The sequence below is a fragment of the Vidua chalybeata genome, chromosome 16, assembly GCF_026979565.1.
Source record: "Vidua chalybeata isolate OUT-0048 chromosome 16, bVidCha1 merged haplotype, whole genome shotgun sequence".
NCBI lineage: Eukaryota > Metazoa > Chordata > Aves > Passeriformes > Viduidae > Vidua > Vidua chalybeata.
In genome coordinates, this window is record NC_071545.1 from 5,362,545 (window position 1) to 5,388,042 (window position 25,498).

A 25,498-nucleotide genomic window follows, 5' to 3' on the forward strand; every position below is an offset into this window, starting at 1 on the left:
TCATGGTTCATTACTTGATCCAGTGCCAAAAGGTGTATCTAGAAATGCATGTACCTTAACAAGAAAGTGATGAAGGACAATGACTAAGTCTTAAGGGGGAAAAGCTTCTAGAGAAGTATCAGGAGGCAGAGCCAAGCTTACAAACTAAGGGAAAAAGGTATTAGGGGCATAGGAAATGAGGGGACTTCCAGCTAGGGAAACAAGGTTTAAAGATCTTCAGTCCTTTCAAAATTTGATTTTTTACATTTAGAAAGAAAGGAGAAAGACATTTATTTTCTAAAGAGCAAGTAGCCAATGTTAAATCTTAAAAAAAAAAAAAAAAAAAAAAAAAAAAAAAGCAGCAGTATTATATGGAAGTCTCTTGCTCTCTAATTGTCATCTGAAACAAGTAATTATTGCATTATTGACTGGGAATTGCAATTCTCCCACAGAAGATGATGTTACACAAGACAGCAAATGAAGAACTGGGATGGGACAACTTCCTGGAAGCAGACTCATCTCTGCCATGCCCACAGAATATGTAGCAATGACTAGACAGACAGTAACAACACTGCAGCCACCACTCATTATTACACTGATCAATCATTATGTTGCTGCTGCCTCGCATTCCCATCACTGGGTCTGCCTGGCCAAAGAGGACATTTTGACAAAGCCCACGATGGCCAGACTGGTTTCTAACTGTGCCAATGTAACTAGTGAATGGGAACAAAACTGTGTTAATAGATTACAGGATTGTTCTATTCTTAGATAAAGCAGTTAGACTCTGAGAAGCCCCTGAACAACATGCAAAAACAATACCAGTCTGTAAGGTAAATAGTATCAGTAGTGTCATCCCAATGATACAGTTATATGGGAAAATAAATGGGAGGTACAATGTAACTTTGTGGACAGAAAAACAGCTGAGAACAAATAGCTTACCCAGAACCTGCTCTATAACTAAGAAGTTTGCTATAGCAACTCATTTGTCTGCTGATCTTCAAAGACAGGAGCAGTCTGATGGCACTTTACAAAATGAAACTCTTAAAATGTTTAAAAATGTTATTAACTTCCTACTGACACATAAAAAGCATTTAGGGTATTATCAATACAACTACTCAGTGGACTTCAGGCTGCCATTGAAGAAGTCACCCCAAGAATTTACTGATACCAAGAGTGACTAAATTACCTGCTTTCAGCAGTTTAACCCTTTGCTTTATGAATAATTCAGTGTCAGATGAAAGACTGTGTGAACCAGTGTTCAGTTTGGACACTAACAACACACCCATAATTACTGAGCAAAATTACAACTCTATGCTCTTGGTGAAGAGTGTGTATAGGCAGCGTTCACATTTCAAGGGATCTTTCACAATCTTTTTAAGCCCCAGGTGTTTAATAACTGGGGTAGACAGCAGCATTGGCATGAGTTTTTCTTCAGTACAGTCAAATTATTTAGCAGAAGATACCAACCTGCCTGTCTCATTATCCTGGCTTTATGCATTGTACAGTGTCACAACCTCCTGGCAGTCATCAGTATAAGAGAAGGTCTGCTGAAAAATCTTCTGTAGTTCCTTTTCTTAGTCTGAAGAGCTTTTTAGCTCAGGCTATGCTTCTAGAAAACTATCAGATCAGGAAGAAAGGCAGGAAGACTGCTTCTGGCTACCCTGTAATACTCAAACAGTAACTAGAACAGTTGACAAGATAAATTATTTTCTTCCATGATCAGGAAAGGCCAAAACATCAGAAGTGTCATGACCTATTATGGCAGCAGCTCCTGGACTTGCACTACCTTCTCCTTACTGTATCTAGAGCAGCAAGGCTACAGAAGCAACTACCCCAACTTGTCACGTCCTGTCTCTGCACATTCCAGAGATGGCAGTGTGATTACATCTCTTGCTGCAGGTCGGGCACTCGGTCCCAACCTACAGAACACACCCTGAACAATGTGTTTTTCCAGTATCACACCCCTCTTTATGTTTTACTGCTCTACTAAGTAATAGCCTTCTCTACTGCAACAACAAAGGCTACCGTCTGTGGCATCACTGGAGAGGCTGCAAAATTACTCACAGAAAAAAATGAAGTTCTGAAAGAGGGAAGAAAAGGATGCACCCTCAGCTGGAGCCAGAGCAGTCCAAGGGCATAGAGTATTTACATTTGTATGACACTATACCCAGCATGCTACAACGCTGTGGTCATGTTCTTGGTGTGTTTAAGACAGACAATTAAAAAGCAATTAAAATGAGTATATTTGGATAATAATATAAGCACATTATGTAATTAGTGATTCTGCTCCCTTTAGCACCTCCCTCTTTCCTAGTGGAAGTGCAGAAAAGCACATACCTCCACCACCTGGACCAGCACAGCTTTTATTACTCAGATACATAAATTTTTCAGAACTCACTTCTCTATAATTTTGGATGAGTGCAACACATTCTCAGAGAGTCTTGGGGTACATCTATTTAACTAAATACAATAACTGAACACTCACCACATGCTTAAGCAGCAAAAAGGTTTTGCACATTTACCAGTAGCATAAAACATTGCCTTACATGGGTATGATCACACACACCACTTGCCCAAACCAGCTCTGAAGGTACACTGCTTCTGCGCAGTAACTTTGCTACAAAGTATTATTCATCACTATTTCAGATTCTGTAACTCTGTTTTGAGACCAGGTTCATCCTTACAGCAAATGCTAATTGCACTGCTCACGCCTGTACTCAGCCTTGAAGCACGTTGAGTTTTGCTCACATTAGCAGTAGCACAGAAAAGTAGCTTGAATGTATTTTCCTTATAGTGACGTTATTTTTAAACTGTTGAAACACTCTTGATCTGTCCATGTTGGAGTTTAAAAGCAAAATTAATTTCCTAGTAGAGAATAACACTGGAAAATACAATATGGATTTGCACTGGAATTAATTTTATAGGCACTAGGAGCAAAAAATATAAATCACCTACTTTAGTCCCATCTTCTAATTTATCTTTTAACAGAAAAGATCACTCCAAGCCACAGAAACTGTGCAATGTGCCCAAACCCTCACAATGAGGGATCTAACATCTCCAGCACTTAAAATACTTAACACAACAGTACTGTTATTTTCAGTAATGCTTTTAAAGGTCTTCCTTTATTATTGGAGATTTGCTAACACTGATCTTGTTTTCCCTCTTCTTCCTCATGCTCCCAGGTGTGCAGAGAAATGGATAGATACATAAGGTATTCCAGGTTCACAGAATCTGACTCAGTGGTTGCAGGCAGCTGGTAGTTCTAGACTAGGTGAGAAGAAGGAAAGGCAAATAAATAATATTCAAGAAAATAACATTAAAAATTATATAAAACTGTGAAAAAGCAGGCAAGCACAGTGAATTGTATTTCCTTCTCACCTGACAACACAAACAAGCTTAAATCCAGACTTCTTTGATGCATAGTAAAGGAGTCAACATCAAATACGCTCACAAGAAAGAACTCCTTTGAGGATAACTCTGGAATGTGTTTCAGAGGTGGCTGTTACAGCAAAGCAGCCTGAAATCCCAGGCCAAAGCATCTCCAAAGTTCATCTGTTAGTCTCATGGCAAATCTAGAAAAATGCAAAAACTGTGTCCCTGAGGACACAAGGAGTGGTGATCTCTGCCATGCCCCTGGATGCATACACTGCCCAGTTGGGATGCATAACTGGAAGATCTCAGTAGCACAGTATCTGATTACATTTTCCTTGAGGTGGTAGCTTCTGCAACCAAGAACCACTACAGGCTCTAATTAGCACAGTGCACTGAGTACTAGAGCAAACTGAAATGCAATATGGAAGCAGAAAGGTATTGTTTATACAGAAAAACTGTAAATCAAGACTGTCGTGTGTGCTCGTTTGGCTTCTTCATGAATAGAGGGGGATACGGGATTTTCCACTACTTATAATATACAAGGGACTTCATACTAAATTACCAGAATGCAAGTTTAAAGAAACAAAATCTGCTCTCCAGACTTTTAGCACATCTTTCCTAAGTTATCCAGGACCCTCCCCAGTCTACTCAGACCAATACCTCTAAACAGCCATTTGATACCTTGTACCATCTTTATTTTCCTTGTTGTAACTTTATTTCTCCTATACCTCTTCAAGATGGAGGAGGGAAGCAAGGCTGTTAACTAGGGTGCACGCAGTGCTCGAAATGCAGCAGCACAGTGAGCTTACACAAAGCTTTTATTATTCCCAGTTCACTTCCAAAGGCGATGCAGTGAATGGAAGAAGATTCTGAGGAGCAGTGAAAAGGTAGAGGCAGCGTGGCCAGGCTCAGACACCCTCGGGGTGTGCACAGCAGCAAAGGGAACTTGCCATCCCTCCCCTGCACTCATCGTTAACATCAGCATTTGCCACTCACAGACCTCAACACACCAGGTTAAACAATTTTTGCTCAGTCCAGGCTGGCTAATCTTATGCAAATATTCAGGGTTTCCATAAGGAACTTTTGAACATTCATACAAAAAACCTGTTACTAGCCTAAAGTATTTTTAAAAACCTGAAAATGCTTGACTGAGAACAGTTTTGCAGAATCTATAAAACTTTACTGTAGAGAAGAACTGCCTATGGCTGAAGTGTTTGGCACTTTTCATTCAAAATAAAGAGCAGGCCCAAGTCATACTTCTCTTTCACTTCAGGAAAACCATTCCCAGTTGTGGAGAAGCATCCAGGCAGTGTGGGGCTGGGAGCAGGATCAGCCCCACACACCCAGGTGTGTTTCCTTCTGGTTTGAGCAGGGAACTGCTCCAAGCAGCCTCTGCTCTGAAGAAGCACCTGTGAAGTGCAGAGCTGAACCAATTAGTGTGGGGTGCCCGGTGCTGATAAATCCTAACCTCACATCAGGGTCGCTTTTACAAGTGTAGATTAACCGTGGGGGAAATGACAACAACAATTAAACCATTCAAGGCTTGAGGTTTGAGGTTGCTCTGTTAAGTCCTTTATGTGAACTGATACACGTGCACAGCCTGGTAACACAGGAACATTCACTGCTTCCTGCCAGCCATACAGGGAGCACTGCTGACAAAATCATTCTTTTCTACTGAAATTCAGTTTTCACTGTGTTTAGTAACAGATACATTTCAAGTATAATAGCAAACCATGATTTTAAGAGATTCCTACTACAAAAAAAAATCTACACTATGGGGTAATTTTAACGTTTGTTTTTGATGTAATTAACAAGAAGTAATTACGCTCTCATCTAAAACTAACAACTGCAAAATACGCAAAACAAAAAAAATGTTCCTTTTTCAAATGGGATGATCTGGAAGAGAAGTTGCTTTCTTGTTCTCGAAGACATAGATTTCAGAGTTCTATTCTCCACTAGTTTCCCAAATTCCTAAAAGACATGGTTCTCAAGAGCTTTTGAGGTTGCTCCTTAATAAGCTCAATTTTCCAGCCTTGCCTGTTAGTGCTGCGCCATGTCCTACAAAGGCTTCCCTGACCAAAGAGGACGAACACAGAATGACCGTGCCAAGCTGGGATGGGAGATTTGGTGATGTCCCTGCCTTGAAAATGAAAAAGGCTCAGGGCTGGTGCCCCAGGGAGCAGAGACTGTGGGGTGATTTACCCCATCCTGCTCCCATTTGGAAATCCCCTTCCCTCCATCAGTGTCCCCATTTAAACTGGAGTCTCCATGAAGATTTTTGGGGTCTAGACACTCCCAAGAAACCCCAACCATTAAATTTCTGGCCAGCCTTAATCTACTGAATCATCTGCCAGGTGGCTGTTTTCTTCTACTTTGTAGCATGAACACTAGCAACCATTAAAACAATTTTGGAAGCCTTAACAGAGCATTGATTCAAGAGTTTGAGTCTCTAAAACAGAACCATTAAATCCCAAAGCAGTTTACACTTTCTTTATCATTCGTTTTAACTAAGATTTAACCTTTATTTTCCCTTTCCATTCTGACAGCAACCTTTCTACCCCCAAGTGTTAGTGGAAGAAAATTATTACTTAGGCTCTAAGAAAGAGCTGATTATTGTTGTAAAAAGATCAGCTTCACTTCACTGCTTTGAAGATGAAAGTTACTGTACTGAAAACATCCAAACGTTAGCAGACACCAAAATTAGCACTAAACAGTGTTAATTATTTAATACTACCTACACGGAGAACAACTTTCTTCAAACAAATAACACAGCTGAAAGACTGTTTTGTATGGAATCTCGGGTGTCAGTCTCCACTATTTACCAGGGAATTCTTAAAAGAATGCAGAACAGGAACTTTGTAATCCTCAGTTAAGCACTCCACTGACAATTTTATCACTTTTTCTTTGTCAGCAATTTTAAGTCACATTCTTTTCTTACTGAAAACAAAAGGAAACTTTTAAGTGACTGAGAAAGCTTTTCCTGTTTAACTATTCAGTGTTAAATAGCCAACCAGCTGTTCTGGTGCCAAACAGGCTGCCATGGGACCAAGGAACCAAGTCCCTGCTTCCCCAGGCCTATTAGTTAAGCAATCACAATCAGGAATGAAGTTATATTCTCTGTATTCTAGAGAAAACAGCATACAGACCCAGCCATATACAGATTTTGAGGCTAACTTGCTTTTCCAAATCCTAACACAAACACACTGAAATCCAAGAGGCAAAGAAACTGCTGTGTACTCCACAGGCACATTAGCTGTGAACAGCCAAATTCAGATCTGCAAACCTGAGCAACTTGCAATACAAACAAGAATAAAGAAGAACCTACTGATACACACTGGAACACCTCTAAACCAGCAATCTTAGAACCTCATCACAGACAGAGCTTCTTGACCCCTGTACCTTATACAGGAACATCTGCAGCTGCAAACTTCAAAACTACATGGTTTATGCAAACAACTATTTCAGAAACAGAAATTTGAAAGATGTCTTCAAGAAGGAAGACCTCACACATATGTAATTTTATTTTCATTTCATTTTAAAGAGCAACCAAATGGCAGAAGCGGAGGGATAATGATGCTTCTGATGGAGTTTATTGTATATGGTGGGGCTCTTGGATATTTCAGTGCTCTCAGAAATGTCCTGATGTGTCACCATCCCAAATAATTACCCAGATTAGTTTTCCCTTGTAAAGGGAGACAAAACAAGTTGGTCAAAATTCTTCTCTTTCTGTGGAAAACCAAGTTACTTCACATGTGGCAGCAATTATAATTAACACATTTTTCATCAGAAATTCTGAGGAGGAAATTGTATTTCACTGCTCACATGTTTGTTGCATATTTACTTTCTTACTACACATTACATTTATTTTTTGTTTCATGAGCCAAATCCTCAGACAGTATTTCAATAGCTTTCTGGTCAACTATTCTTAGAACATAAAGGCAACAAAACAGACTTGAAAACACATTGTAGGACAGTTGGCTACTGCGTGTCACTCAGTGAATTACATCTTTCTTATGCTTTGCAGAACACCCTAACTCCAGAAACACATTCCCAATCTCAATACTCTGTTCTTTCTGGCAAATCTTCCCAACTGCTTCTACTTTCACTCCACTGCTAGTGCCACTCATCTGAAGCAAACTTTGAGGACTTCCAAAATTAATTACTGCCTTCCTGCTTTGCCTCTGGCTAGAAGCTGGTATAAACACCATCACCAAAGTGAGCTGTATCTCAAATTCCTTATTCTATTGATGATGAATGTGTTGTCCTGAGACAAAGGAAGAATCAAAGTCCCTTAAGTTTACTCCACACCCTGTATTTTTCTCTCTTAATAATGCAGCATTTTGTGGTCTGTGTCATCATCAGCCACTACAACCTCACACACAGCTGGGACGGAAACCCTCACTACTCCCACTTCTTTTGCTCCAGTTAGTCCATTCACATTTCCTGCTACGACTTTTACCCCACAAATGCTCTCACTATTTGGAGTATATCTTTTCACTATTTGGAGTATATCTTTGGAGCATACAAGAGCAGATTTTTTTGGTCAGTCCTCCCCACTTCTGGATCCTCATTGCCTCTCGTTTTCCTGGACTACTTTTCCATGACTTTGGAACTGATAACAGTTTTCTTTGAAGGGGTGTGAGCATGGGATAGTGCATGGCAGTGGATCACAGGGGAGAAGAGAAAAATAAACCAAACACAGAGGTACACCACAAACTGTCTAGTATGTAATTCCTGGCACTTCCTTAGCTCCAGACCTTTTTCATCAAAAAAAAATCAATTAAGAAGCCATAAGGATGTTCCTTCTTTCAGAAGCAGAGAGGACTTGATTTAAGAGATCTTGCTGAAGAAATAGAAGTACATGCAAAAAAAAAAAGTATCTGTAATTAATGTGCATTATTTGCAGGTTTTTCCACTGAAAAGTGACTATTTTTTTTTTTTATTCATTAAACTAACTGAAATGAAGCAGAGAGTTCCAATTTAAATGCCATTACAGTCAGGTCTGACCCAAACCTCAAACAAGCTCCAGATGTTACTGGTCAAAATCAGAATTAGAGCAGGATTTAAGAATTACTAGAGACAGTGATAATTTAACTGCAACTGTTATCCCTTCCGGAGAGGGAAACTTTTTCTCTGAAAGAAAGGAAGAGACACACTGTGCCTTTGCAATAAAGGATAAGAAGAGATATAAAAGACAATTTTAAAAAAGGAGAAGATAAAATAGACAGGGACTGAAAAGAGAATGGTTACTTTAGTGGTTATTTTGCTGGAGGTTATCAGGGAGGAGAAGCTGCTCTCTGGGGCACAGCTCTCAGACCAGCAAAAGAACCAAAGCGCCCCTTTCAAAGAATATTCACTTATTTTACCTACGGAAGCCAGGTGGGCTACAAGTGGCAGTGCTGTGTTTATCTGGGTGGTAACACAACACTGGCATACTTCAAACAGCTAAGCTACACAACAGGAAATTTATCTCTGCACATGTAACAGGAGAGTCTTTACCTGTTTAAGCTTGTTCACAAACCCCATCAGACACAACACACTGTCTAGATTTTTACCTAGCAGACGTACCTTTTTCCCCCTGTTACATCCTTTGACCATAAAAATGTTAAAATAAACATACACTGTTAATTCATATGGCCACGCTCAGGTATTTTAATGTCCCTTGTGGATGTGTTATTATTGATGCATTTTCAGCAAGCTTTAAGATCAAAGAAACCCCACAAGACCAAAAAGAGAGAAACACAGACAAGGGGACAGGCTGAGTACATCTTTGTCTCACTTTGACTTGGACAATCTGGGTAAACAAGATATTTCACTAAACATCTAGATGATAATCTGTGGGATTCTAGAGACCTCTGAGATTTTATCAGAAAACTTCTATCAAGCTGTAGGATCTCCCCATCCTGCTCTTTCAAGGCAGGGCCCTGGGATTTAAGCCACTTGCAGCTGAATTGCAGGAGAGAGGCAATGCACCCCAAGGACCAGGCTGCACACACAGGAAAAATACCACATCCACCACTGCTGGGTTGCACAATGCAAGACAAAAAGGTGCTCCTTCAGTGCTCAAAACACTGCAAATGCCACTCTCTCTCTTTGAAAATGAACATATTTACTTCAAAAGCTGACACAGAATAAATGACCCCAGAACAAAGAGAAACACCTTTCAATTAACTTACAGGCATCTGGCTTTAGCTCTTGCTATTACCATTATACCTAAACACATACAGTGTTCACAGCCAAATTTGGGTTTATAATTGGGGGGAAGGATATTTTCGTTATTTTCTGCAAATCCTATTAGCAATCAACTCCACAAATTTCTCAAGCATACAGAAAGGCTACAAATGTAAAGATTTCAATGCCAAAAGTGCTTATTCCCTGCCCTAATACAATCCTGAAGTCTGAGCACACTCCCAATCCCTGCAAGCTTCCTTCTCAGGCACAGTTCTGAACTCAGCCTGATGAGCTGTACAGGGAACTTTCACTTGAAAGCTGAGCTCCAGCTACTGGGGAAGAGGAAAGATTATTCCACATCTACCAATAATTGCACCCCCATGCAATTGCACACATACAGACAAACTCAAGACACTGGTCCCAAGCACTCCAGCAGAATCCTGGCATCCCTCTGCAGCTGAGGTTAAAAACCAGCACGGACTGACAAACTCCTGCTACACAACAGCACTGCCTGCACTGCATTAACTGCAAGCTACAACTGCTGTTCTAGGGACAATTATGACTTTTTTTTAGGAAAAAAAGTCTGCTGGACGTGCAGAGTTTCCATGAGATTTTTGTTATCAGTTTTAACAACTATGCAATCAGATTGGTCAACAAGATACAGCTTTCACACTTTCTGTTCTGTGAGGACTAAATCAGAAACAGTAGTATTGGTATCATTTATAGAATTTACATTATTTTAGTATTACTGACACTATTATTGTAATACTTGATTTACATAAATACCTTATCTGAGATCAAAGAAATGACCCTACATTTTATTTCATATACTTGGTCTGGCCAGATCTTGAACAGGATCAGCAATCCAAGTGCCAGCAATGCAGTTTCTCAACATCCAACAATCAGAATCTGTGCTCTCACAGGTCCATAAACTTCATGATACTTTATCTTCGGGGGAAACAGAAAGAAAAGCAGGACTTCTAGGGCATTAAGGGTTTTCAATTTTTGAGTTTTGTTCAGAAATACAGAGAGGATGAGTGAAAACCTCAGCAGGTACATGATGTGCACACAAGAGCTGTTCCTGCCACTGCTGGCTCCTGCTCTCTCACTGGTGCTCTATTAACTCTTTAAACTGGTAACATGCACTTCAATATAGCTCCAACAACTTAACTCCAATCCTTGTATTTATTGTTGCTTGAAAGAACACATCTCAAAGAGCTGGTAGAACTCTGTGGAAAGGAGACTGTATTTCTCACCACTGCAAGTGGTATATCTACAGCAATTTGTATTTTCTTCCAAATCTTACAACACAAAGTGTTTAAGCAATCTGAGTAGGCCATAAATCAAATTATTCAGGTATATTCAGGTGCTGGACTATCATTAAAATAGCATCTTAAAATAGCTTCTGCTGCTGCTGAAGATTACAGAGACAGCCGAAATTTCTCTGCAGATCAAGGAGGCAGCTGCATGCATTCAACCACTACAGAACTTAGTTACAGATCTTGGTGAGTGAATCAACATGGGAAAGAAAAACAGTATGGTGAGGAAAGCATTCCAGCTCCCAGAAAATTCAAGGCCACTCAACACAGCCAAGTATACAGCTATCTTTTGAATATAAGCTGAACTTCTGAAGTGAACATATACCACTTAAAATTCCATGTGAGCCGAGTGCTGGCACCACTCCCTGCCTGGCAGGCAGTTAACACACCATCTTCTTTCTCGGTGGCAGCAGGAAAAAGCAGCAGGTATCCCTCCAGCCTCTCCTCTGCTCAGGCCCAAGGAGCCCCTAGACAAGGCTGCAGCCAAAACAAGGCATTCTTCCCAGCTGCCCACTTCTCCAGGTGCCCTTCTGAACTGGTCCAGGAGGTAGGGCACAGTTTTTCTTTTGGAAGCAGCTACATATTTTCAAAGCTTCTCCTCCCAAGGCAGCCCTTCCTCTACCTTTGGTGCACCCTCACCTGGGAAACACAGGAGCACAGAGCAGTGTCCTGGCATCCCAACAGGTCACCCAGCTGGAAGGAAGTGCTGTCAGGAACAGGACTGCTACGGGCTGCAGTACATCCCCTCTGGAGAAGCAAGTTACCAAATGAATAACCCCTCCCCAAATTTCTGAGCATGATGTAGAAATCAAAATTGCACACTACCAGCGGTGGGTTTACAACACCAGTGGGTTTACAACACTAGCTTCTCACAGAAAGCAACGGTCCATATTTAGGGTAGAAATCAACCATAATTGCTCAACAACTCCACTTTAAAAATTTCTTACTGCAGAAAACACAAATATCTATTTACAAAGCTGTATGCTGCCAACATTTTAAATAATTCTATTGTACACCCATCCTTTGATTTAATAAAGCATGCATCTGAGGTGGTTAATGTGCATTTCAAGGTATATTAAAAATGAGAGATCAAAAATTAGCATTAGCCCAGGTAATCTCTGCCAACATTTTGCTCCAGCTATGCTAACTAGACCCTGTCTAGCACTAAGCTCATCAGTTCTAAGCCAGTTTTACCTTCTTAGGTCTAACCTATGAATGTGATGCTAATAGCAATAAGCACACTTTAAGGTGAATTCAAAATGACAAATTTCATGCATCTTCTTCTGCAAACTTTCCAGATCAGGAAGCAGGTTAACTCTGAAACTCTCTGCTTCTAACACACTGCTAAAAACCTTTATGATCTAACAATCTTCCAGAAATCAGTGTCTCCTGTATAAATTAGTACCATTACACTGGCCAGAAACTGTGGCTGATCAAACAGCTGCAGTAAATACTAACTCCAGGTCTGAATGCAAGCTGGAAATTTTCATCCCACACAAAAAGACAACTTGGACAGGAGACTAAAACACCCACAAATAAATTTAGATAATAATTTAATTTAAATTATTATTTAATTTTATATTTTATATTATTATTTAAATTTATTAATTTAAATTAGGTAACTGTTTGACTTTTTAATATGTACTTGAAACAGAAAATAGTAACCCACTTTGTACAGGTGAAACCCTTCAGATACATCTCCAAGCTAGAAAATGGAAGAAGCTATATTAAGCTACAAAGAATACCCTTGTGGGAAGAAAAGAAAAAAAATAAGTAAAAGAAATGAAGACATGCAGAAGCAGACATATAATAGGAACAACTTCATCCCCAGAAGTGGTTTGCATCTGAACAACATTCAATTTTTATAATGGTAAAACCATGTGTCTGCACAAGAGCTCTGTAAACTTGGATTTTATACCTTTGGAACTTTGTTACAGGCCTGCAAGGCATTTCCTGGGGGAGACAGGCCCAGGTGCCCAATAAAGGGTCTTGGGTATGTTTTAAAAACAAGTTAGAGATGCCATTAATGGCTTAAGAATTTTCTCATCCTCCTGCCTCCTCAGTACAGTTGACCCACTTGTCTGTAGGGCCAAACAAGTGAACTGAGCTAGGTTAAAAATAAACACAAAATAAGGAAGTTATTTTAAATTCAGATCTCTTCATTCATCTCCTTATGAGCAAGGAGGCAAAAGGGAAGCACAGAGGTCAAAAAACCCTGCTCTAGAAGACAACCTCTTCTCTGTAGCAACATTGAAGTGAACTAGACACAACTCTTCCCCTGGCTCTCAGCAGCATGTAAAAGTCATCTGATATCATGAAGTCTGGTGCCCAGACCAGAATCAAGGACCTTCCATGCAGTTTGTGCTCAATTTTGGGTTAAGTTCCTCTTTCTTGCAGGCATTATTCTCAGCTGGAATGCTGCATAGCCACCTGACACTGTACCAGCCAAGAGACTCCTTGGATGTGGGAGACCTTTGATGTCTCTAGCTCCAGAGAGGTCAAACACACACAGCTGCTAAGTGGGCTTCTGCTGGACTAATTTGAACAAAAGAGAGGTGACAATAATAATAAACTTGAACAAAATGGGCCTTCAAGATGCAGGCTGTGTTGAATTCAGTGCTACTGGTACAACTTCACCAGCAAAAGTAAGTGTTTACACATAAGCGAGGCTCCCATGGCTCATGTTCAGATCTTGCGTAAGCTTTACCTCAAGCAATCACATACCATATTCTTGGATTTGACCTCAGTTTTGTTCTTCAAAGGTGGCATAAAGTACCTAAATTTTTATTAATCTTAATTATTAGTTGAAATACAGATTTACACAAACACTTCTGGGGTATGTATGATCTGAAAGACAAGAAACAGATTAACACACTGAGGAGAACCACTTGAGGCATGGGCTCTCACTGCACTCAGTTCATTGTAACTGCAGGATGCTGAAAGGTCTTATAGAATTAGTTGGGATGTTTTCTTAATCCAGCAAGAGAGGTCACTGACCAATAAAGCTGAAGTGTTTTTATCCCGAGTTGAAAAGCCTGAAGACAGATGCCGAGGTTCCACACACCTTTCCTTCAGTGGCAATGCCAACATGGTCAGTCCCACCTCCACACCCCAACCTGCCCCAGAGCCAGCTCAGCTGCAGGGACTGAAGAGCCCCTGGGCCTGACCCTTGATCTCCAGCCCAGCACAGGGGACACAGCAGCCATGGCTTATCAACAGGCAACTGACACAGGCACAACGAGATCCATTCTTGTGCAACTTCCTAATTACTTTCCCATTAATCTGTGCTATTATCAAAATCAAGAGGGTTTCCCCAGCAGAGCTCTGCTGATAAGCAAAGGAGCTGCACAGCTTTCCCTCCTTCAGAGGGAAACCACAAGAATCCTTTCCAGTAAGGACCACATCCTTCCCACACCAGCCCTCTCTCCTACGTTGGGTAATACACTCCAGGGCACAGGTATTAGGTCAAAGCATGAGCCTGATGAACAAAAGAAGTTGAAAAAACAGTACAAATCTGCTGAGGATAAGGAAATATTTTAAATCAATATGGATCTGAAGCAGTATATTTGAAGGAAAAAAACCAATTATTATAAAATTCTGTGGTTAAGCTTTCAGAACTAACTACTTTTAAAGAAATTATTAGTCAGTTTTTAGTTCTGGCAGATCTGGGGTTGATTTTACTGTTGCTTATTTTTAGTTCTTCAGCCATAAGGACACTTTTAGGAAGAAGAAAAAAAAAAAGAAAAAACCCAACACTTAAGCTTATGGTTACCTTTGTGGCATAACAAAAATACTACGAAGTGTTATATTCGTTTTTAAGGGGACTGGTTTTTGATGCAGAGTGCAAGAAGTATTTAAAGCAGTCAGACTGAAATAGAGGAGGTGAAAGCCACACAGGAAGAATGAGAAAGAGAGGAAAGCAGATGAAAACCATGAAATACCACTACTCTAATTGCTATTAGCAGGGAGAGTTTTGCATGTGCCTTGTGACCCACTATTTAATCCATATACTATACAGACATATTTGAGTTATCTCTGTGTTCAACTTCTAATAGTTTCTCCTGTTCTCTAGAATTAGGTTCAGGCCTTGATATTATTAAGCAACTAAAACTTAACCAGGTGAAGAATTCTTTAGAAGAGGTCAGTTCCTTGCTATTCCCAAGGGAGAAGGAAATCTAACTAATCCTTAGCTTGTTTTAATGAACAATAAAAGGTTCACAGAGACTCTGCTTAAGCAAATTTCCTTTTACAGCAAGTACACCTCACATTGTCTTAGGACCTGAAGCCTGTATACCCACACAGCAGCATGTGAGTGTCCAGTCAGCTCCATCTGTAACAGAAGCAAAGTAACCATTTATCTAACTGGAAGAAGTAAGATATGCTCTGAAAGAAAACTTGTGCCTAAAAATTGTTACCTGATTGCAGGTACCAGAAATACCTGGTTATAAGTAACTGAGACACTACTACTGAGCAGCAAAGAGGCAGCTGCATCAAGAGCACTGTCTGGATTTGTGAGCAGGAAGGGAGGATCCAAGTTCTGCCCCACCTCCAAATGAAGTGATCTCAGGTCTTGGAAAAAACCAAATATGATGCAGAAATCACCTTGGCCCTGTACTAGGATTCAGAATTCCACTCTAAGACAATATGCATTTTTAGATGGGAGGGGAAGGAAAAAATAATAAAAATAAAAGAAAATGTTCACTGCCCAAATATTTCTCAATCTCTTCATTCTTTTCCAATCAGAAACTGCCACGACTAAAAAATGCAACAGGTTACTGTCCATACAGGGGGCTAAAGAGCACAGTCATACAGGGGGGCTGAGGCAGCCTGGTAGGACCAGATCCATAATGGTCCCTTATCACAGCTGATGAGCAAAATAGCAATGCACAGAAATACAGATCCCAGGCACAGGGTGGCCAACCTTTAGACCCTAATACCTGCACACTGGAATGCTGGTATACAAGCCTATGCCATTGCCACAATCATGTCCAGCACAGTGGGAGAACTGCAGAACATTGGCAAGTTCAAAGCACCCACCCAAAAGTCCTCCTCCTCTGCTGAGGGATACAGGCTCAGCTGCACATGGGAGCAACAAGAGGGAGTGGCACAGCCGCCCCAGTGCCTGGACAGGGTGGCTTCCTCCCACAACAATGTGTTGGTTGTATACTGGGAAGTCTGTTTCTCTTCTTAGAAATGTAATTTCTCCCTTCTTAAATGTCATGTATTAAAATAAATAACATTATTTTTTACCTTATCTACTAAAGATAGATGTAATGTCTGTACCTTTTTAATTCACTGTCTGCGTATTTTATGAAACCAATTCACACCACTAATGATTGATCTACTTATCAGAAGGACTATTAACCTCCTAAGTTGTATTTGGAGTTTAAAGCCATCACCAAGTTTTAATAGGTACTCTCACACTTCATCAAAATCTCCACCAAAGTTCTGCTGAGCAGTATCAGGAATATCAGAAAACTCACTGAAATGCATGGGGAGGAAAATCTCTGTTCTGGGAATACACAACCATTCATTTTTTCAAACATGGCAGAAATTCATCCAATTGTTGTAGTAGGGTAACATCACATTTAGAAGGCTAAACCAGAACTGTCCTTAAACCTTTACCAAAACACACATGCACAGCTGGAGATGCCATATTCTTAAAAAACATCCTTACGCTGCGCCTTGTGAAATCATCAGATGATCAAGATAAGAGTTCAGTGAACACCAATGACACTCCTACACATCCTTTGCTATTTACACTAAGAAAAGGGGAATTATGAAAAATTACCTTAATAATTTTCACAGATTTCTGCATTTAAATCAAGTTCTACTGAAGTGCATTAAACCACTTAACACACAACATATAAAGCTCCAAGTTCTGTTTCCCAGCAATTTTATGTTTCATATCAAGGAGATGTGACTATATTAAAAAAAAAATTCATCACCTCTCCTAGGTTTCAAAATACTGCAGTACTGCTAAAAAAAAAAAAAATCTATTTTGAACTTTCTCCTCATACGACATCCCAGCTCACTATCCACATCATCTTCCTCTGGCTTGCAATATGCTTTGGAGTGCCAGCCGAGGGGCTGGTTCTGCTGCAGAAAAGCTGATGGTGTTCAGGACTCCTGGAAGACTGTCTAGATCCATAGACCAGCACATATGCAAGAACAGGCTGAGGGAACAGTGTTTTTTCTTCCCCAAGTTAAGCAGGGTGCTCCTGGCACACCTTCTCTGAGTGGCATCACTCTGAAGCTCACTTTACAGCTGCAGTCAGGGAGAACTCAGGTTTGCAGACAGTGAACATCCTGTTCTCCTAAGACATTTGATGCTACAGAGCATGATGGTTTTGTTTAAATCTTCACTATTATATGGGTCAGGAATGACTTATTTTGGTAATGTTTCAAACAGCTGCCAAACAGCAATTAAAAACACTAACTGAGCTATGCTCTATTGATTACAGCAAGGAATTTAAATTTTCTCAAAATTTATCACTTAATCTCCATATTTTTAACACATTTTGCCTAACAAATATGCCCATGCTGTTACACTGAACAAACAAATTGTGATATTCTAGATCATATCAAATCCAATATAAAACAGTTTTCAAATGTATTTTTAAATTCTGAAGAGAATCCCCAAGATTCTTACACACTACAGTAAGATTAACACAGTCTTCCCCAATCTGGAAATAGTACAGTATTTTCAAAATCCATCTACTGATTTCTAGAAGCCTAATTATTTCTAGTGGACAAAATCTCAGCCTTCTAGGGAATCTAGGCAAATCAAAGTCAGAATAAGACACTATTTCCAAGTTAACCATTCTTCATTTTGCTGGCTAGTCATTCAAACCCTATTCAATGTTTCTAAACTTACAGAAATAGTTTTACTACAATCAGCAAGGCAAGATGAAAAATAAATGGATTAGCAGAAATATTAAAATGTTACACAGATTATGCTACAGCCATCGCCACTTATTAGGTGCACTTTCACTCTTTTTGCTATTATATGAAATTAAAATGCTATAACCACTGCAGCAAAATACATTAGAGAGGCCAATGGAAATGTTTCAGAAAACAACACTATATATTTAATAACTTGACAAATAAGATGGCCCATCTCCAGCCCCCCTTCTACTTATCAGAATGCTTTTTAATAACTGTTAACCTTGTGTCTGGTAATGTCAAATCAGTATGTAGCAGATTTTGAATATATTAATACACATATGTATTTCAAGAGAAAAAGCATACTTGCTATGGATTACTAATAATTTGTATTGCAAGCCTCTCAGTATTTTACTCCTTCACAATCAACAGCCCTAAGCCCTACAGCCCCAAGATACAAAGTCAAACTAAAGCAACCTCAAAGGCACAAACTAACACAAACAATGTCCTATTTTTAATTTATTATCATTCAAGAAGAATTGGATGCTTCACAAGCTGTAAACCAGTTCATTTTCACCCTTACCCCAAATATCAAATGATGTCATGCAAGATGTACTGGCTAAACTGGTTTAACTGCTACAGGCTGGATGCACTGTTTAGATTTTCTTGTGATAAATTACTTTGCAGCAATGAAACTGATTCAGTTAGTTTTAAACAACTATCTCCACCTGCTTTTTTACAGTAGTTTGGGCTCTTATTGCTTCTCCTCACACAACTTGACAGCTTGCTACATTACTTTGTTTAACTCCCTAGGAACAACAGGGAGCAGTTTTTACCACTTCCGAATTCAGCCAACAGCATGGAACAACTGGAGTGCTCTAAGGAAGTCTGAGATACAGAGCTCATCCTGAGGAGTGTGGGATCTGCACTTCCCTCTGAAGCTTGCACACATTTTCCACTATTCCACTTCTTCGCAGAGTTTACTAAATCTGACAACTTAGTGAGAACCCAGTTTATGGAGAATGCACAGAAGGAACTCCAGACATAGCTTGCACTCCTCAGAAGCCACCAAGGCCGTTTTTGTGGTTGGCATGAAGTGCCTACTTGAGAATGATCCAAAGCACATCTTCTCCCAAGGCTAAGCAAGCTGTTTCCAGAGCTACCAAACATGATCATTATTGTGAGTAAGAGGTCAGGCCTGGTTCTTTGCTGTAGGTGTAACCCCAAAATTAACTTAATTTTGCTCATTGTCCACTCCATCAGCATTTTTATATTCCCTCACTTGACCATCATCTATTTCATGGAAAATGCTGGAGAGGGGAAGGGGCAGGAAGAACACATAAACAAGCAGATACCCACAGCTGTATCATGAAATTAGTCTGCATATCCTCCTCTCAAACACACAGCCCCATTTTATCACCACCTGGCTAAAAGCAACATTGAAGACAGCAAAGGAGCGCAGGGTAAAAGTGGGATACAGGCCTTCAGGAGGAAGGCATAGAAACAAGCAGAAAAAGTGAACACGGGTTTATATATGCAAATGATATTAAATTGCCAGGAATTGAGAAAGCTAATGAGGACAAAATATGAGAGGGAAGCAAGCATTCAGAAGTCAGAAAAATAAGTTAAGTATTTGAGATCAGTATTCCACAGTGGGTCTGAAATGTAGCAAATTCTGTCAGTAATGAGCAAAACAGGAATGAGCAAGGAGCACAAACTTTCAGCTGCATGGAAACAGGAAAATAGTGTGATTTTAAAATTTTCACATACACACAGGTTTTTCCTGGGTTTTTTTTTTTGTACATATGTTGCATCATTTCACCTGCAATTCAAGTCTCTATTTTAAATTGCCCAAACTAAGGGAAAACATAAAAGATGGCATTGCCTGAGAGGCTGCAGAACTGACACAAAGACAGAACACAAGTGTGCAACCTGAACTACCAGTCACTGCATGTTCCCTGCCTGTGACACTGTGTTGCTAAGCCTGTGCTGGCTACTTCAGGAAAGAAACTTCCCTAAGGAAAAACACACGTACCTATGGAACTACGGGCAGAAGCTGAACCTACAAAAAAAACAGATTCAAATTATAAACAAGAGAAACCTACAGTTATTAAGCTGCAAATGAGACTTTTCATGAAAGAACTCTATGCAACATGTAACTGTAGATTTGTATTAAGCCGAGTTCTTTGAAGCTCACGCATTTGTGAAAAGATGTTACAGAGCAAGCATATATAAAGTATCAGACTTGGATTCAATTACACTTTATAGAGCAACTCACTAGCAATGCTACAGCCCTAATTCTTTGTATGATAAAGCAAACTACACACCCTACTTTCAGTACAAAAAACCTATTATTTATTTCTTCCACTAAATTTATTTAGCATACAAATAAACTCAAAATTTCCACAGGATAATTTACTAATCACCACCCCAAACTGTTAATTTATCTAACACCCAGGCACCAACGGCTCATCTGCACACTCCCACTCTGTTTCGGCCCAAAGGCAGCCAAGGCAGCCAGAATCACATGCTCTTATGCAGCAGTGAATAAATGAGGGGTGCACACAGAATCCAGGAGCAGTGACAGAATTTGGCCAGGTAACTGTTGGCATCTGTGCTACCTCAAGCTGCTCTTCTTGCTCCTTCCCGCCCCAATGCCCTCACCACATTCACACAGTGTTAAATGGGACTGCAAGGTGAACCAAATTAACAACCTGAACTGCATCTTAACCCCCCACATTCTGTTTGTAATAGTCCCAGGAAGGTGCAGTAGCCCAACCACTGGTGTGGTACATGAGGAGACAACCAGAAGCAGCAAACACTGTGATGTCCAAGTGTCCCCTTGGCTTTGGAAGTAGCTGCCTGCAGCTACAGAAACACAACCCCTACTGTGCTCTGCAATTTAAAGTTTCTCTGTCCACATTTCACTACTGCCAAGCCCAAGTAAGGCTAAAGCTGATTACTAACACCCACGGGTAACAGGACTAAATACACAGGGGGTGACAGCATTGCAGCGAGTCCTGCAAGCAGGTGAGGCTGCACCACCCTGGTGCTGCTGAGCGTGTGCCTGGCCCTTACCGCAGCTGGGACTGCTGCTTTCCTCCGTCATGCAGAGATTAAGTTTTTCTTTCTAAAGCAAATGTCTTCATCCCTTATGAAGTCCTAAAGCCCTGTCCAGTAGTACTTTCATTTACAGAGTGCCCATAAGGTCATCAAGGAAGAGTAAATTAGTCATAAGGGAAAGGGGAGGGGAAAAAATAGGGACATGAGAGCAAACACTCAAAATACCATTATCTGATTCAACCCCAAAGAGTTTAATTCCACTTTGACTACGTCTGAAATTGCTATGTCACTCTTTAAAAATCGTTCATCTGGTGTAGCAGTACAAAGACTAAGCAAACCTTCAAGTAATTTCAAATCAAGATGTGCAATTTTCCACTGTGCATTCTTCAAATGCCTCCTAAATCTAATGTGATCACTCACTGAAGAATGGCATCCAATACTGCTCTGTGCATGTTAAAATTAAGCTAACTACATGTTATTAAGCCTTTTCCTCACTGCTTGAAAACACCTCTAAAGAAAGCACTAACACCCATATATTAAGATGACAAACATTGTTTTACACATTAAATTAGTATCTACCCATGATGTCAACTTTTAATAAAAGTTAGCAATAATCTGATCTCTGCAGTCCAGTGAAATTAACATGTTTCTCTAAGAAAAATAAAGTATGAGAAAAAATCTCCACAGGCTAAACTTTTCTGGTTTTGTTTTTACATAAATGGACAGTTCTGTAAAGTCTCAAAAATTGCCAAATATGTCATATCAGTTGGAATCAGCTGTGTGTGGTCTAATAGATTTCAAATAGATTTCTGAGACAATGATGTATTCTCAGTGTCACTATGTTGACATGTGCAAAGACTCTTTCCTCCAAAGGAGGTGGCCACCAGCATGATTTTCACAACCATCAGTGACTTCTGCAAGTATTCTGGACTCCTGTATTCCCAGTGGCAGAGGGGGTGCAATCCAGAGAAGTTCAGGACGCCCTTAAACTGCATTAAAATGTCCAGCATGTCACAGCGAGCCCAGCATAGTAGAGCATCCAGCCCACAAAATTCAAAATAAACACAGTAAATACAGTCAATATTCTAAAGGACTTAAAAAGGAGAAAACACTGAGAAAATGCAGATTACTAATGACTGTCAAACAATCTGCTGGAAACTGTAACCCAAAAGATGCTAATACTTGTATGTATACAAATAGGAGGTATGTTTTGACTCCTTTTACTTATTTGTCCCATTGTATAGAAAAATCATTCTGAAGATTTTACTAAAATAGAACTGAAGAGTAACTTAGATAGCTAATAAGTTCTAGCCATTATTGTATGAAATAGACACCTATGTTTTAAAAAGCCAGGTTTTATGTAATGACCTTCTAATACTGAAATGTAATCTCATAGTCACTGTGACAAACTTCCACTGAAACACCTTCACTCCTCCCAATTTCAATGGCTATTATTTAGCAGAAAGATGCATGTACTAAGTCGATTGTCCCGTTTTCAAGCAAAATATCTTGTGCTGGCGAGTATTTATGTCATTCTTGACTAAAACGGCTGAATGAGAATTGTCATCTTCACAGCCAGGCGTTCTAAAGGATATTTAGGCAGTTGGTGGTTTTGACCTCCAAGTCAATCGGTACGAGTAGCTAGCTCACTGTGGCCGTCCTTCCTTTGGGAACGAAACCCCGCCGCACATTTGCCCAAAATAATTTTACAGCATTGAATTCAGATGGAAGGTGTTGTCCAGAGGAGGGGAGGGCGTGCAAAAACAACACCACAATGCAAAAAAAGAGAAAGGGGAAAAAAAAAAAAAAAAAAAGGCCCCGCAAAAGGCACCACCGGAGACTACACCGGACGGGGGTAGGGAACATGCAAACGTAGTGCCTCCTTTATGGAGCCAGCGCAACTGCATGACGGTGCAGGATGCGGGCCGCGGGCTGTGCAGGCGCTACACATGGCCAGCGCTGCCCGCCGACCCGCGCAGGCCCGGCCGGCAGCGGGTTCTGTAAATAACCCTCGGAGGAGGGTTAATTAAAAATGGCGAGCAGCGTAGCTGCCTGCATACAATGAGCGGCCGGGCAGGGCAGGGCTGCAGCCCCCCGCCCGCCCCGCCGGGGAGCCCCGCGACAGCCGCGTCCCCTTCGCCCGCCCCAGGCAAAACCCTGCCCCAGAATCACGGCAACTACTTTGACCGGACCCCCGTACCCCCTCCCTGGCTCGCCCCACGCCCGGCGGGAAGCTCCGAGGGTCCGGGGGCGCGGGGCTCCTTTTGTAGCGGCGCTTCCCCCGCGCCCTCCCCCTCCCGCGGTGCAAATTCCTGCGGAGCCCCCCGGGCCGTCTCCCCCGGCCCCGCACCGCAACTTTCCCCGGCGTTCCCCCGCAGCCCCGCCGAGCAGCGCTCCCCGCGCCCCGGAGGTGCCGGGGCCAGCAGGAGCGGCCCGGGCAGAGCGTGTTTACCGCGGAGAGCGGCCCAGGATCCCCGAGGGGACGCGGCGGTGGGGGAAGCCCCGGGAGCGGGGCAGAGGGGCGAGGGGGAAACTCTCCGCGGAGTTGAGGGCGCGGGCCCTGCCCGGCTTTACCTTCCATCTCCATGTCCTCGGGCTCGCTCAGCTGCTGCTCCCCGGGCTTCTGGTGCTGCTGCTGCTGCTGATGGTGGTTCATGTCGGGCTGGGGCTGGGGCTCGGCGGCGGCGGGCTGGGCCTTTCCCGCGGGGGGCTGCGGGCCTGTGTCGGGAGGAGAAGGGGCGGAGGAGCGGCGGGGCCTCGGCAGCGGCCGGGACTGGGCGCCCGGCTCGGGGGGCTGCGGCGGGGCTCCGGCGAGTAGGGAGCGAGGCGCCGGCGGAGGCAGCGAGACGCGCACGTATTTACTCGCTATTCGCCCAATCTCGGCGGCGGCACCCGGTCGGGGAAAAGGGGCTGGGAGGAGGGTCCGGCCGGGGGCGGCGGCTTCCCCGGGGGCCGGAGGGGAGGGGACCGGGAGGGGGGGACGGGAGACCCGGAGTCAGGGCCCGGCGGCGCCCGGCGCTTCCCCTTCCCCCGGCGAGGTGTCCGCGGCGCTGCGAAGTCGGGGAGGCGCCGCGGGGCCCCTGCCGTGCCCTCCCGCCCCCCCCGGCGCCCCGGCACCGCCGCTGGCCGACGCCCGGCTCGCCGCTCCCGGCCCGCGGGCCGCCCCCGTCGCCCGAGCCCCGGCGCGCTGCTGCCGCTCCGCCGCCGCCAGCGCTCTGTGCCTCAAAATGGCGGCTGCGGTAACGCCGTGAAATGTCACATCCGCATGAGGGGGAACAGCCCCGCAGCCGGGGAGGGAGGGAGGGAGCGAGCGAGCGAGGGAGGGAGGGGAACAGCGCCGCGGCCGCCGCCGCCGCCCCAGGAGGCCGAGAGGGGCGGGGACAGGGGCTGGCCGGCGCTGCCGCCGCGGCCTCCCCGCAGGGCCGCCGCCACCTGCGCGGGGAGCGCCGCGGCCGCGGCTCTGCGCTGCCCGCCGGGCCCTTCGCGGCCGCGGCGGCGGAGACCCCGCTGCTCGGCCCGGCTCTGGCTGGTGGGGCCGCGCCCCGTGCTCGCCGTGCGGGCCCGGCCGGGAGCGGAGGGAGCCCCGCACGGCCGCGCACCGACACCGGCCGCCTCGCGCGGGACCCACGGGGCTCCGGCCCGGCTCCGGTGGGCTCGGTTGCCTCTTGCGCTCGGCCCGCGGGTGTGTGGCCGTGCGGGGGCTCATGGCGGACCCTCTCCCGCACGGGGCTGCAGCCGGAGCCGGGGCTGGCCGCGCCGGGGGCTCTTGGCCGGGGTGGGCCTTGCGCGGGGCTCGGCCCGTCCGTGGCAGGCACCCTCTGCTGCTTGTGCGGCATGGGCGGGCGGGTGAAGGACGTGTTAGCGTGATGTGTGAAAAGGGAAAAAATCTGCTGTAAACAAGACTGTTCCTCGCCTGCATGCCGCTGTTTTTTCATGGGCCTTGTCTGGAGGAGGTAGTCGCTCTCAGGGAAGAGACCTGTTTACCCAGGATGGATGGAGAAGGCAGGGGTGCGGGTGAATAAATAATATCTGGTTGGTCCAGGCTGCCGTTAGAGCAGTGAAGGAAGCAACTTCATTTAAGGATGAAAGTAGTTGGAAGACCGTGCAGAGTTCCATTAAACAGTCCAGTGTTTACTTCAGGATCCTGGGAAACAGATAGCGGGATAGTCTCCAAAGGGAAGGACTCAGAACATGCAAAATTGGGCCTCCTGAAGGGACTGAAAATGTACCTAAGCAGGCAGTGCTGGTCTGCCTGCAAGTAGATAAATGAATTTTTAAAAATTATTTTTCTAATCTATAAAATGAGCAAAGCAAAATCAATTTGAGGGGAAAATTCAACGTGTCTGGCTTCTCAGCAGCCCAGGAGTCTACACGGTGGGCAGGGGAGGAAAATAATTTCCAACTGTGGTGTGTGAAACCCTGCCTTAAGAAGTAAATTCCAGGTCTAGAAAATAGAAAAATAAGCAAAGATGAGGATAGTAGTGGGAGGTTCAGGTTTTACAAGCACTTAATTTGGTAATTTGCTTCTCAAAAAGTATATTCTGACTTTCCCTGTTGGTCTTCTGAAGTTTCAAAAGCTTTTTAAAGGAAAATAAATTACAGAACTGGAAATTATTTGTTAGGATTGACCCAGGCAGAAAAACATGACAAATCTGCCAAATCTGGGTTTAAGTGTCTCAGCAAAAGAGGGAGATTAGGACAGATGTTCA

The 25,498-nt window shown here is 43.0% G+C and overlaps 1 protein-coding gene across 2 annotated transcripts in view; it reads right to left on the minus strand.

Moving 5' to 3' along the window:
- Positions 1-23,878, minus strand: part of USP7 (ubiquitin specific peptidase 7) — a 70,888-nt gene extending 47,010 nt beyond the window's left edge. For both annotated transcript variants that reach the window (XM_053957277.1, XM_053957276.1), the window contains exon 1: positions 23,364-23,878. In XM_053957277.1, the coding sequence (XP_053813252.1) occupies positions 23,364-23,445 (82 nt within the window). In that variant the 5' untranslated portion in view covers positions 23,446-23,878. The remainder of the gene's footprint in view (positions 1-23,363) is intronic.
- Positions 23,879-25,498: the final 1,620 nt, after the last annotated feature.